This window comes from Panulirus ornatus, chromosome 48 (genome assembly GCF_036320965.1).
Source record: "Panulirus ornatus isolate Po-2019 chromosome 48, ASM3632096v1, whole genome shotgun sequence".
Lineage (NCBI taxonomy): Eukaryota > Metazoa > Arthropoda > Malacostraca > Decapoda > Palinuridae > Panulirus > Panulirus ornatus.
Window position 1 is genome coordinate 12,683,918 of NC_092271.1, and position 14,335 is coordinate 12,698,252.

A 14,335-nucleotide genomic window follows, 5' to 3' on the forward strand; every position below is an offset into this window, starting at 1 on the left:
GCTGAATTTAATCAGCCATGTAGCAAACCAGGTTTAGTGGCTGTTTAGGTCCCAACAAGTGGGTGAAATTACAATCAATCTTTACCTCCCTCATAACGTTGGCATCATCAGCAATTGTCCGAGTCTAATCTTTCTGGCAAGTCTTTAAAAAGATTAAGAGGCGCAATGGGCACAGGACCAATCCCTGCAGCACGCCACTGGTGACCTCAACCCACTTTAAGAAGGCTTCTATTGTTCCTTTCCACAATGGTAAGTTCTGTTTATCAAAGGAGTCTCCTCTTTCTGCCTGCACAAAGACTATCCCCAAGTGATAAAACATCAAATGCTTTCTGGCAGTCCAATACATCCAAACTTCACTTTGCAAAAGAAAGTTCACTCTCAAAGCAGCAAAAGAGATTGTTATGCATTTCCTTTCCCCAAATCCAAGTTGTTGCTCACTTATGTAATTTCCCCTTTGCAAGCACTGAATTTGCTTTAAGAATTTTTTCTAGTATTTTACATACCATTATCATCAAAGAGAATGGCCTGTGGTTGGCACAACTTCCTGGGTCTGCTTTCTTAAAAAGGGTACGACTTTTGCCTTCTTACACTCCTTTAGAACTTTCCTTTACTCCAATGTAATCTCAAACATTTAAAGTGGCTTGTCAAGCAATTCAATATACCCTATTTCAGTAAAAAGAGAGAATCTTCTTTAGGAAGATAATCCTTATACCAGTCAAGGCCCATAAACAGTCTTTCTAGTTAAGGATGTTCCTTATTAAAAGGCCCATCTCCTTCCTCCTTTCTCTTACTCTCTTTACACTGGAGGCTCCAGTCATGAACAAAAGTCTACATCAAGGCCAGGCCTTTACTGAACAAAAAGAGGTTGATGACAAGGAAAAAAGTCAAGGGAAAGTATTTACAAATTCTGGAGGAAGATAAATTAGTCTTTTAAAATATGCCAGGTCACAGCTACAGAGAAAGACATGAGAGGGGAGAGAGTTCCAAACTCCAATGTGTATCCTTTCCCTCCTTCCTACAATATACCCCTCTGGACGTATTATGTTGCATATCTCTTTACTAAGGCATGTTCTACACTTGTGGGACCCCTTCCCTTGTGCTTCTTGTACCATCAAGGGGACTTTTACATCTTTGTAAGCTGCCTGCATTCAGTTTCCCTGTTTAGACCATTCCAACATTCTAATACCCTTACACTAAACTATAATTTCTTTACATCCTTCTTACCAATCTCTTTCCAGCTTCTGATCAAGGCCTCTGATAACTCTAGTATTGTACCTCAAAAAAAACATTTTACTGTCAACATCATCCAGCTGACTTGGTTACTGTAAAGGCTGTCATTAGGTCACACTTCTCTCTTCTCTCCTCCACGGTGGACAGCCGTGTACCCTTAAACCTTTCATTGTAGCTACGCTCTCTTAATTCCAATACCAACTTTGCTGCTCTTTTCTGGATTTTCTCAATAATATCTCCATGTTCTTTAGGTGCGATCCAGACCTGAGAAGCATACTCCAATTTCGGTCTAATATTCATTGTAAATGGCTTCACAAACATTTCCTTGCCCATATACTTGAATGTAGTTTTAAAATTTGCCAGCAAATGATTTACTAGTTTCACAATTCAACTGATGTTAAGCTCTGGTAACAGATCAGGTACAATCTTGTAACCTAGATATCTTTCATGCATCAAACCCTACAAGTCGTATTCATATTTAGGGCCTTCTTCTGATAAGTCCCACCCTCACTGCCTTCTAATTACTTGGACAATATTTCATCATCCATATATCTAACCAATTTTGGAGTTTGATAAGGTCCCCCAAGTAAGCTCATGCATTCATATTTTCATTCCTCATTTCTCTAATGACTTTTTGGCACCACCCACAAACATACATAGGTACGAGTTGTGTCTTCTAGCAAGTAATTTACATACATTAAGAATAGCAGTCAACCCCAGATTGAACCCTGTAGCACTCCACTTGTAACCTCACCCATTTTGAGAATGTTGCTCACCTTTGTCCTTTCTTTCCCTCCATGAGGGTAATCCTTTATCCAGCTAAGGAGTTTACCCTTGATTTCTGTCTGCAGCTCCTACTTTTTAATCAATATGATGAAGCAGTGTCAAAGGCTTTCAGACAGTCTAAGAACAGTCTACACATCCATCTCTTTGGTTTAACACCAAGTTCACCATTCCATGTGCAAGTGATCACCTCTACAGTAGTGTCTTGACATAGTGTGGTTCAACAAAACGATTTTGATATAGTGCAAGCACCTAAATTACTGCCATTTTTACATCATAACCTGAGCTGTCACAATATGACACCAACCCAGCTTGCTGCACACTACAGAGTGCTAGTACTTCACATGCCATGCTGCCCACTATGTCAGTTCTCTGCTAGCACACAAAGAATAAGGATATATCGTTTGCCAATTGTACATTTCTAAACTTCTGCCAACTTAAACAATCATCACTGAGCCTAAGCATCGAGCACTTACTCTCACTAATATTGAGCCTCTGCAAGACACTGAATGACCTTGAGCAAGGGTCTAGCACTTCAATAGTTGCTCATCATTATGGCATTTGATGAGAGTAACATCCACACCATAACAACAAAAAGTGAATCAATCAGGAAAGCCTTTTCCCAGCATTCTATTTCAAACACAGTAATGCATATTGGGATGCTGATAATGTAAAGATGGAGGATGCTATTCCATTTAACCCTTAAACATAGAAAAGCCAAGACCATCTTCTTATAAAGTATAAATAATATCTTTGATATTTTCCTTGAAATTCATCCTAATAACCTGCAAAACCATTCCTACCAAGGAAATTAATAAAATAAAGGCAACTGTGTATGGGGTTAGTTGCCAGATGCATCCTCTAGCAGCTTTCTTGGCATTACAGAAGACAGAACTGCATTTCTAGAGCATAAAAGGAACATTAATTGCCTGTATTTCTAGTAATAAGGTTATCACTAGGTCATTTAAGTGTTCCAGTAAGTCAAATTCTTCCTGTGAGAAAAAAGTAATGTAAACAATATGTACTGGTGTGCTAATAAGGTACATACACTGTAGTAAAATCAAGCCTGGAAAGAAATAAGAATACACTACACTTTATATAGCATGAAATCAAACCTGGAAAAATCATAAGTATCATACATTCACAGTTGCCCCTCAATCCTCATTTGCTCAACACCATCCAAATTGACATACCAGGAAAATATACTATAGGCAATTTTTTGACTTCTGTAACAGAGTATCACACATACATAACTGGACACTGAAGGAAGGGAATTCTGAAGAAACTGAACACTTAATGATCTACAAGCTGTAACTGGCTGGATTAAAGAAGGCACCCTCTCTGGAATTAATGGCATATTCATGTGAATACAACCCTGAACAATACTTCTCATAATCATAGTCCAAGGAAAAATTATCTCAATCATAATCATCTAACAGCTGAAGAACAGACTGCAGCATTAAAGAAATGACATTTTGAATGAAACAAAATATTACCTGGTTTAAGAGTTTTAATAGCAACTGGTGTAGTGTTGTTCCACAAGCCTTCCCACACCTCTCCAAACTGTCCATGGCCTAATTTTCGCACAAACTTTAGAGACGAGCGATCAATTTCCCATTGGTCTCGTGTATTGTGTGAAAGTCCAGCGGTGACTGGTTTTTCAATCTGCAGAAAGCAGGAACAAAATTTAAGCTACACACTTCAATAATTTCTAACAGTAAAAATTCAAAGCCTTCCTTGTGTAGATTCAATATCAAAGATTTTTTTTAATGCAATAAGAATATAGGTGTTTTAACAGGAAAACATAATACTATCCATAAATGTTTAATATATAACTGTATCAGCAAGTTATTTTCATCAAAAGTTCAAGTAAATGTCATAAAATTTTCAATTATAAATACTTATATTTTCTAATAATATAACCTTATTACTTTAGTTTCTGTTTTTCTTGAACCTCTTAATCTTAATTGGGTATGTCTCATAACTGAAAGTTCATTCTTATACACATGTGAAGTGTATCTAAGCTGATACTATTCAAAATTCCTACAAAAAGAAATCAACCATCAATGCATAAAACATCACATTGCAAAAAAAAAAAGATATTTTCATAGTAAATCATTAAAGGAATAAATACGAAGTAAATGACAAAACTACAGATTACTATGTCATTCAATACATGTTTTACCTTTCTTTACCCAAATCATTATAATAACAAAAGCAACAAAAAAGTCAAAATAAGATTCTGCTGTGAATACCTTTATAAAAGCAAATCCAATAAGGTTAATAAATGTTATAAATAAAATCAACATGCTTTTGCATTAGGAGCCATATGTTTCAATATGCCAAAACAGTAACTATATAATTCTTATACTGAAAGACTAAAGAAAACTGTGACAAAGATAGTGTTTTAAGTCCAACCATACAACCCAACACAATGTTGGTTAGAATGGGTATAGTTTCAGATTTAGTACTAACTCATCTAAAGACAAACTGAAAACAAAGTACATAAGAAAGCAAGCAAGTTACACTTTATCGATAAAAGTAAAATGAGAAAAGAGCTATCTATCCTGTTTCTTGATGGAAATGAATAACGGAAACATCTAATGAAAATAAGAGCACAAAAAAAGAAATGACTTGCTGAGCAACTCTACACAACTAAAATGCTAACTCTTTGTATAGACAAGAGTTAAGCATCTTGGTTATATTGATCTGGTTATGTGTATAATAAAATTCGAAAAATCAAATTCAATAACCTAAGTGCAGGAAATATATGCAAATGAAGACTTCTTTAAAAGTTGAATACTTATTGAACAGTGCAGAAATTCAGATATGTAAAATATAATATGTGGGTGGGAGCAAATTACTAACATGCACAAGTGACAAATTCAAACAAGTTAAGGAACTCCAAAGAAAATAATACTCCAGCAGCTTCAATACTTTAGAGATAAGTTTTCAAATGGGATGTATAACTCATAGATGAAGCAAGCTATCAGACATCTGCATTCCATAAACTAAGTTATCCAAAAGTTCTTGGAACACAAAGCACTGCTCAATGTCACTAGACCCAATACAAAATAACACCAATCATTTGGTTCTCTGTCATTCTAAGCGTCCCTACTCTCCTTTTCCAACTCCTTCCACACTGTAAGAATGCAATATTGCACCTTGTTTCTTGTTAACTCAGATGAGAAAATCAAGGAATAAAAATCATATAGCTGCACCCAAGAGAGGCTAAGCATGGGGAATCATAGAACATGCTAATGTGAATTCTAAAAGAACATATCCTTGCCAAGAAATTCCATTTCAGAGCATTCATTGAAAAAAAATAATAGAAATTCCTCAATAACGAAAGAGCTATGCAATACACCAAGAGAAAACTCCTCTTATTCATTCCTCTTGAGTAATTACAAAAGCAAATGCTCCTTTTTATAAAGGCAAAAACTGAATTCATGGGGGGATGGGGGTACTAGCCATCTTACCAAGATACTACCGAATCCAGGACATACCAATGAATGGCACATCAAGACAGTACATAATGGGTAAAATTGCTGTGGGCAGGAAATGTCCAGAAGTGTTGTTAATTCATTATTCTCCAAAAACTGCAGTGACCCAAAGAAGATGTGCATAAAAAAAAGAAAAAAAAAAAAAAGAAGGAAGCAGGAAAAAATTCCCTCTTTAAAGACAGTATAGATAATGGAGGATTTCATTTACAAGGAATAAAAATTATCAAACTAAGAATCTTATGCCGATACAGTCATGAAGACAACTTTCTTGAATGCATACATGAAAACTGCCTGTCACAGACCATCACACAGCAAAAGAGAATAGGAGGAATGATACATTTCTGAAAGAATTTGTCTTCACTAATAATAGCATATCTTATGGGTTGACTGGTTAGTGTCACCGATATCCCTTACACAGTCCACCTATAGCTCTCACATTTTGGCATTCCTTGTTAAACCATGTCTTCCTCCTACATGTGAAAATATCCTAGTTTGACCATGTGCCTATCATGTAGCCAGATATAGCAGAAGAGCTGTTAAAGAGACATACTGATGAGGAGAGAGGTTGTTCACAACATGTAACAGACCAAAACTGGATAAAGTCTCTCAAGTCTTGAGAGGATCCAAGGGAGGGCAACTATGATGGTCCCTGCATTATAGGAGCCAAGCTACAATGAAAGGGTTAGAGCTAAATATCTGCCTATCATGGAGAAGAAAAGAAGCAATCACCCTGACTACATTCTTCAAATTTCTATATCAATAGGATGATGCTGAAGTTCTTTATGAAGTGTTACACATGTTACAATGCTGATGGTGAATTTCTTCATGAAGTGTAACAAAAGTTATGAGAGGCCATAACAACAAGGCAAAGTACTAATAATTAGGGAATTCAATTATATGGGGACACACTACCAGAATTTGCATTCTCCTAACAGGGAATCATGGCAATGCAATGCCCGAGTGCATAAAAGAAAATTTCTATACCAGCATGTCATTAAACAACTAGGATGAGAGGGACTGATTCACACTCATACAATATCTTATCTTCACACAGAATGGATTATGCTTCACAAGTCTGGTCAGTGTACCTAAAGAAGCAGAAAAATCTGACTGAGAGGGTACAGACTAGACCAACCAAGATGGTAACTGAATTAAGAGAACCATGGTACAATATGAGACAGGGGTACAAGGCTGTCCACAACAGAGGAGAGGAGAGAAAGTGGGGACCTAATAACAGCCTTCAAGTTTCTAAATCAGTTGGATAATAATGACTGGGAAACATCTCCAAGAGATGCAGTATCCATGTCAAGTAGCTGGGTAAAAAGCTTATCAGAAAGGATAGTAAGGACTGGTTCAATATTAGGGTGGTGGATGGTTGGAATAAACTAACTAAGAAAGCAGTAAATGCTGGCTGTTTACAAAGGTTTAACAAGCTACTGATAGGACAGGAAGTTCAGGAGATGAGGCCCCATGAGTTCATAACTCCCCCATACAGTAATTACACTCACACACAAATCTATCTATCAATCTATATCTCATGTCTGTTCCAATTGGATCTCCCTTAAAAGAGGGGCCATGGCAACAGAGTCTCTATATCTAAAGAACTCCAGTTCTCTGTTCTTAACGCTACCTCGCTAACGTGGGAAATAGCGAATAGTTTGAAAGAAAAAGAAATAATATTTCTACCAAATAATACTGCCTACCCAACCACTTCTGTCAACTGCTCTTACCATTTTGCCAACTCTAGAGTTATGAAGAATGAGCTGTGTGAGTCAAGTGTTGTCTAGTGCTACATATGACAGAGAGAGACTGTATGTTTGTGGACAGAATGCCAGTAGTCCACATGTTAGTGAGGCAAAAAGAAAAGATGGCTATCTGGGTCATAGTTGTAGTAAATAATAACATACAGTATACCAGAAATATAGTAAAAAGAATAACCCTCCACATGCCTCCTATGGGTGTCCCCAGACTCTGCCTCTCCACATCTCCAGTGGGTGTTCCCAGACTGCCACCATGTGGTAGCAATGCGAGTGAGAAGTCACAAAAGGAGTACAGTACAGTCAAAGACCTTCCTGCCCTAGAGGTGACCTTCTTCACCTACTCCAGTGTGAAAGAGCCGCAAAGCTGCAGGAGCACTATAGGTGGGGTCCTAGGGTTACAAAGCTATCTCCTACATGTCATAGAAAGCAACTAAGATAAGTGGATGTGGAGAGCTAGAAAACCTCCTTTTCTGCATTATTACTTTCTAAAATGAACAGAGAAGGAGCTCAGGCTAGAGTGGTTGAATAAAAACTATGCAAAAAAACAAGTCTCAATCATATATCAGAACATTTCATGATAATGCATGCAGAGCATAACACAAATATTCAGTGACAAACGATAGCCCATAAAAAAATCATATGACTGGTATATATAACCTCAGATTTAAAAAATAGTGATTTCCTTGCCAAATACATAATTTCAAGGAAATACAGTGGGTAGTGGAGTCATGCTCTCAGTTAAAGCTAATTCATTTTGAGCTGAAAAATGTTGTAGCTGTTAATACTACACTTCTTTTTTTTTTTACAGTAATTAAAGGTATGCTTCATGACAAAATAATAGCTGGAATAGTTTACAAGCCTCTCATGCAAACACCATGAGATAAAAGATATGAACAGTTAGCAGAAATTTATAATAAACATGATTCAACTATAACAAAAGAATTTAACATGCTGACATCAAACTTTGATAAGACAATGATGATAGGGTGCATATTGTTAAACATCAATTTTCACACATGACACTGTGCCAGGATATAAGCGTACAACAGAAACTGAATGTCTACAGCTTTACAATGACAACTAACAGAAGAAATGGGCTCAGAAGATGAATTCCTATGTGCAATGTTTTAAGTATAAAAACTGTAAAAATTTATATAAAAGGAAGCTACAGCATAAATTTAGTTAAATTAGAAAAGGTAAAGTAGTACTGTAAAATTTTAAACATGTACATGTGGCACTACACCAATCTATGGGTAACAGACTCATGTGAAATATTTCTCCAATCACAACAGAGGAAAGTTGAGTGTCATCTATGGACAACTGGTGGCATCAATCATCACCTGGAATCTCAACTATTTGGAACTGTTCTCCAATTACAACAGAGGAAAGTTGAGTGTCATCTATGGGAAATTGGTGGCATCAATCGTCACCTGGAATCTCAACCATTAGTAACTGTCACACCAAGTCCATATGCATACATCTTCAAGGACAATCTTTGGGTGACTAAAAAATATGATACTTTTTCTACCTATAGCAGGAGAATGCTCTTGGCTCCTATGGGTATTTGAAATCAAACATCAACTTGGATTTCAACTATTTGGAAACTCATACTAGGCCTACAGCAGTATACCCAGGATTCCTTTAATGAGGCACTGAATAGTGAAAAAGGTTAAGGATCATGAGGATCAATAGGAGAACAAGTCAGCATCTGTTTGGGCAAAGCAGGCCATATGTTGAGTTACAGTAAACATCCATTCTATGTAGCAGACTAATGTGGGGGGAAGGATGGTCCATTAGAAGTCAAGTTCCATAACATCCTAAATTTTTCAAGGAACAATGATAAATGAAATGCTAACAAGTCTAATGGAAACCTACCTTTGTCTTCAAAGTTAGTGGTGTTCAGAGAGTAGTAAAGACTACTATGAACTGGAAGGAGATAACTCCAGGATCACCTAGCATCAACTAAATAATCGGCATCAGAAATGGGGCTTACACGAGACATATGCTACTCTCCCTATTGATAGCACTCTATCCACCATGGTTTAATACACATAGGGTTTTGAAAAAACACAGTTGTTAAGGAAAATAGGCACCGAGTTTGTTTTTGTGGTGACCATACAAAGGTAGGATGAGACCAAGTTACATCTAGTTTGCCTTCTTACTTCTCCTTAAATCATTATTGTAAGTGGAAAGGCAAAGCAGATAATACTGAACCATTTAATTATTACAAACATGTACAGTAGGGTTGAGCGACAACTAATTGGGAGGTAATTTTCATCCCTGGGGATAGGGGAGAAAGAATACTTCCCACGCATTCCTCACGTGTCACAGAAGGCAACTAAAGGGGATGGGAGCAGGAAGGGGCTAGAAACCCTCCCATCCATGTATTCTAACTTTCTAAAAGGGGAAACAGAAGAAGGAGTCACGTGGTGAGTGCTCATCCTCCTCAAAGGCTCAGATTGGGGTGTGTAAATGTGTGTGGATGTAACCAAGAGGAGAAAAAAGGAGAGGTAGATAGTATGTTCGAGGAAAGGAACCTGGATGTTTTGATCCTGAGTGAAATGAAGCTCAAGGGTAAAGGGGAAGAGTGGTTTGGGAATGTTTTGGGAGTAAAGTCAGGGGTTGGTGAGAGGACAAGAGCAAGGGAAGGAGTAACACTACTCCTGAAACAGGAGTGGTGGGAGTATGCGATAGAGTGTATGAGAGTAAAATCTAGATTGATATGGGTAAAACTGAAAGTGGATGGAAAGAGGAGGGTGATTATTGGTGCATATGCACTTGGGCATAAGAAGAAAGATCATGAGGCAAGTGTTTTGGGAGCAGCTGGGTGAATGTGTTAGTAGTTTTGATGCACGAGACTGGAATATAGTGATGGGCGATTTGAATGCAAAGGTGAGTAATGTGGCAGTTGAGGGAATAATTGGTGTACATGGGGTGTTCAGTGTTGAATATGAAAATGTTGAAGAGCTTGTAGATTTGTGTGCTGAAAAAGGATTGGTGATTGGGAATACCTGGTTTAAAAAGAGAGATATACATAAGTATACGTATGTAAGTAGGAGATGTGGCCAGAAAGCATTACTGGACTACGTGTTAATTGATAGGCGCGTGAAAGAGAGACTTTTGGATATTAATGTGCTGAGGGGTGCAACTGGAGAGATGTCTGATCATTATCTTGTGGAGGCAAAGGTAAAGATCTGTTGAGGTTTTCAGAAAACAACCGAGAGAATGTTGGGGTGAAGAGAGTGGTGAGAGTAAGTGAGCTTGAGAAGGAGACTAGTGTGAGGAAGTACCAGGAGAGACTGAGTGCAGAATGGAAAAAGGTGAAAGCAAAGGACGTAAGGGGAGTGGGGGAAGAATGAGATGTATTTAGGGAAGCAGTGATGGCTTGCGCAAAAGATGCTTGTGGCATGAGAAGTGTGGGAGGTGGGCAGATCAAAAAGGGTAGTGAGTGGTGGGATGAAGAGGTAAGATTAGTGAAAGAGAATAGAGGCTTTTGGATGAGTTCTGCAAGGAAATAGTGCAAATTGCTGGGAGATATATAAAAGAAAGAGGCAGGAGGTCAAGAGAAAGGTGCAAGAGGTGAAAAAGAGGGCAAATGAGAGTTGGGGTGGGTGAGTATCATTAAATTTTTAGGGAGAATAAAAAGATGTTTTGGAAGGAGGTAAATAAGTGCATAAGACCAGAGAACAAATGGGAACATCGATGATGGGGGATAATGGGGAGGTGATAACAAGTAGTGCTGATGTGAGAAGGAGATGGAGTGAGTATTTTGAAGGTTTGTTGAATGTGTTAGATGAAAGAGTGGCAGATATAGGGTGTTTTGGATGAGGTGGTGTGCGAAGTGAGGGGGTTAGGGAGAATGATTTGGTAAACAGAGAAGAGGTAGTAAAAGCTTTGCGGAAGATGAAAGCCAGCAAGGCAGCGAGTTTGGATGGTATTGCAGTGGAATTCATTAGAAAAGGGGGTGACTGTGCTGTTGACTGGTTGGTAAAGATATCTAATGTATGTATGACTCATGGTGAGGTGCCTGAGGATTGGCGGAATACATGCATAGTGCCATGGGGATAAAGGCGAGTGCTCAAATCACAAAGGTATGAGTTTGTAGAGTATTCCTGGGAGATTATATGGGAGGGTATTAATTGAGAGGGTGAAGGCATGTACAGAGCATCAGATTGGGGAAAAGCAGTGTGGTTTCAGAAGTAGGAAGGATGTGGGGATCAGGTGTTTGCTTTGAAGAATGTGTGCGAGAAATACTTAGAAGAGCAAGTGGATTTGTATGAAGCATTTATGGACCTGGTGAAGGCACATGGTAGAGTTGATAGGGATGCTCTGTGGAAGGTATTAAGAATATATGATGTGGGAGGCAAGTTGTTAGAAGCAGTGAAAAGTTTTTATCGAGGATGTAAGTCATGTGTGCGAGTGGCAAGAGAGGAAAGTGATTGGTTCTCAGTGAATGTTGGTTTGTGCCAGGGGTGCGTGATGTCTCAATGGTTGTTTAATTTGTTTATGGATGGGGTTGATAGGGAGGTGAATGCAAGAGTTCTTGAGAGAGGAGCAAGTATGCAGTCTGTTGTGGATGAGAGAGCTTGGGAAGCGAGTCAGTTGTTCGCTGGTGATACAGCACTGGTGGCTGATCGGGTGAGAAACTGCAGAAGCTGGTGACTGAGTTTAGTAAAGTGTGTGAAAGAAGAAAGCTGAGAGTACATGTGAATAAGAGCAAGGTTATTAGGTACAGTAGGGTTGAGGGACAAGTCAACTGGGAGGTAAGTTCTGGGAGCATTGAAAAATGTGTGGAAGGCGAGAACATTATCTCCGAAAGCAAAAATAGATATGTTTGAAGGAATAGTGGTTCCAACAATGTTATATGGTTGCGAGGCATGGACTATAGATACAGTTGTACGGAGGAGGGTGGATGTGTTGGAAATGAGATGTTAGAGGACAGGAGGGTGAAAGGCGTGCAAGGAATAGAGTGAATTGGAATGATGTGGTATACTGGGGTTGACGTGCTGTCGATGGACTGAACCAGGGCATGGATGTGGAAGGGGAGCTGTGGTTTCAGTGCATTATACATGACAGCTAGAGACTGTGTGTGAATGAATGTGGCCTTTGTTGTATTTTCCTTTGTGACCTTTGTTGTCTTTTCCTTGCGCTACCTCGCGCACATGGGCGCGCACAGGAGGTGTGTGTGTGTGTGTGTGTGTGTGTGTGTGTGTGTGTGTGTGTGTGTGTGTCATTTCAAAGTGTGGCAGGGTGGCGACAGGAATGAATAAAGGCAGCAAGTATGAATCATGTACATGTGTATATATGTATGTCTGTGTGCGTATATATATGTATACGTTGAAATGTATAGATATGTATATGTGCGTGTGTGGACGTGTATCTACATACATGTGTATAGGGTGGGTTGGGCTATTCTTTCATCTGTTTCCTTGCACTACCTCGCTGATGCGGGAGACAGCAACAACGTATAAAAAATATATATAATTATTTTATTCATTTTATTATACTTTGCCGCTGTCTCCCGCATTAGCGAGGTAGCGCAAGGAAACAGATCAAAGAATGGCCCAACCCACCAACATACACATATATATACATACACGTCCACACATGCACATGTACATACCTATACATCTCAACGTATACATATATAAATACACACACAGACATATACATATGTACACATGTACTTAATTCAAACTGTCTGCCCTTATTCATTCCCGTCGTCACCCCACCACACATGAAATGAATATCCCTCCCCCCGCATGTGCGCGAGGTAGCGCTAGGAAAAGACAACAAAGGCCACATTCATTCACACTCAGTCTCTAGCTGTCATGTATAATGCACCGAAACCACAGCTGCCTTTCCGCATCCAGGCCCCACAAAACTTTCCATGGTTTACCCCAGACGCTTTGTTTGAAGGTATAGTGGTTCCAACAATGTTATATGGTTGTGAGGCATGGGCTATAGATAGGGTTATGAAAAGGAGGGTGGATGTGTTGGAAATAAGATGTTTGACGACAATATGTGGGGTGAGGTGGTTTGAACGAGTAAGTAATGAAAGGGTAAGAGAGATGTGTGATAATAAAAAGAGTGTGGTTGAGAGAGCAGAAGAGGGTGTATTGAAATGGTTTGGTCACATGGAGAGAATGAGTGAGGAAAGATTGATAAAGAGGATACGAGGGAATGGGGAGAAGTGGGAGACCAACTTGGAAGTGGAAGGATGGAGTGAAAAAGATTTTGAGCGATTGGAGCCTGAACATACAGGAAGGTGAAAGGCATGCAAGGAATAGAGTGATTGGAATGATGTGGTATACCAGAGTCGACGTGCTGTTATTGGATTGAACCAGGGCGTATGAAGCGTCTGGGGTAAACCAAAGAAAGTTCTGTGGGGCCTGAATGTGGAAAGACAGCTGTGGTTTCGGTGCATTACACGTGACAGCTAAAATCTGAGTATGAATGAATATGGCCTTTGTTGTCTTTTCCTAGCGCTACCTCATGTGCACGTGGGGGGAGGGGGCTGACATTTCATGTGTGGCGGGGTGGCAGCGGAAATGGATGAAGGCAGCATGTATGAATACATACATGTGTATATATGTATATGTACATGTATGTCTATGTATGCATACGTTGAAATGTATAGGTATGTATGTGTGTGTGTGTGGGTGTTTATGTATATACATGTGTATGTGGGTGTTTATGTATATACATGTGTATGTGGGTGGGTTGGGCCATTCTTTCATGTTTCCTTGTGCTATCTCGCTAACACAGCGACAAAGTATAATAATAATAATAACAATATCTAAAATTATGTGCATGTGTTCCAAGAGAATTGTGTATGTGTGAAAAATAAAAAAGAGCATCAAATAGATCCACAGGCTGTTATGTCATGTTCCGACTCCCAGAATCTCAGACTGAGGTCAGGAACTATAAGACTACTCCATTACTTCCCAAACTCACTTCACTGGGTCCTTAGCTAACTGAGCTAAATTTGCGATGCAATGGAGCTTAACAAAAATTTCAATTTGATCTCTAACTCACTATGGTGGGTACAAGAGGTCC

General features: G+C 38.9%; 1 protein-coding gene across 1 annotated transcript in view; it reads right to left on the reverse strand.

The window, feature by feature from the left end:
* The window catches only part of Src42A (Tyrosine-protein kinase Src42A), a 200,136-nt gene that overhangs the window by 102,439 nt on the left and 83,362 nt on the right, over positions 1-14,335 (reverse strand). Inside the window, exon 5 of the mRNA XM_071690578.1 lies at positions 3,510-3,678. Within this exon, the coding sequence (XP_071546679.1) occupies positions 3,510-3,678 (169 nt within the window). The remainder of the gene's footprint in view (positions 1-3,509; positions 3,679-14,335) is intronic.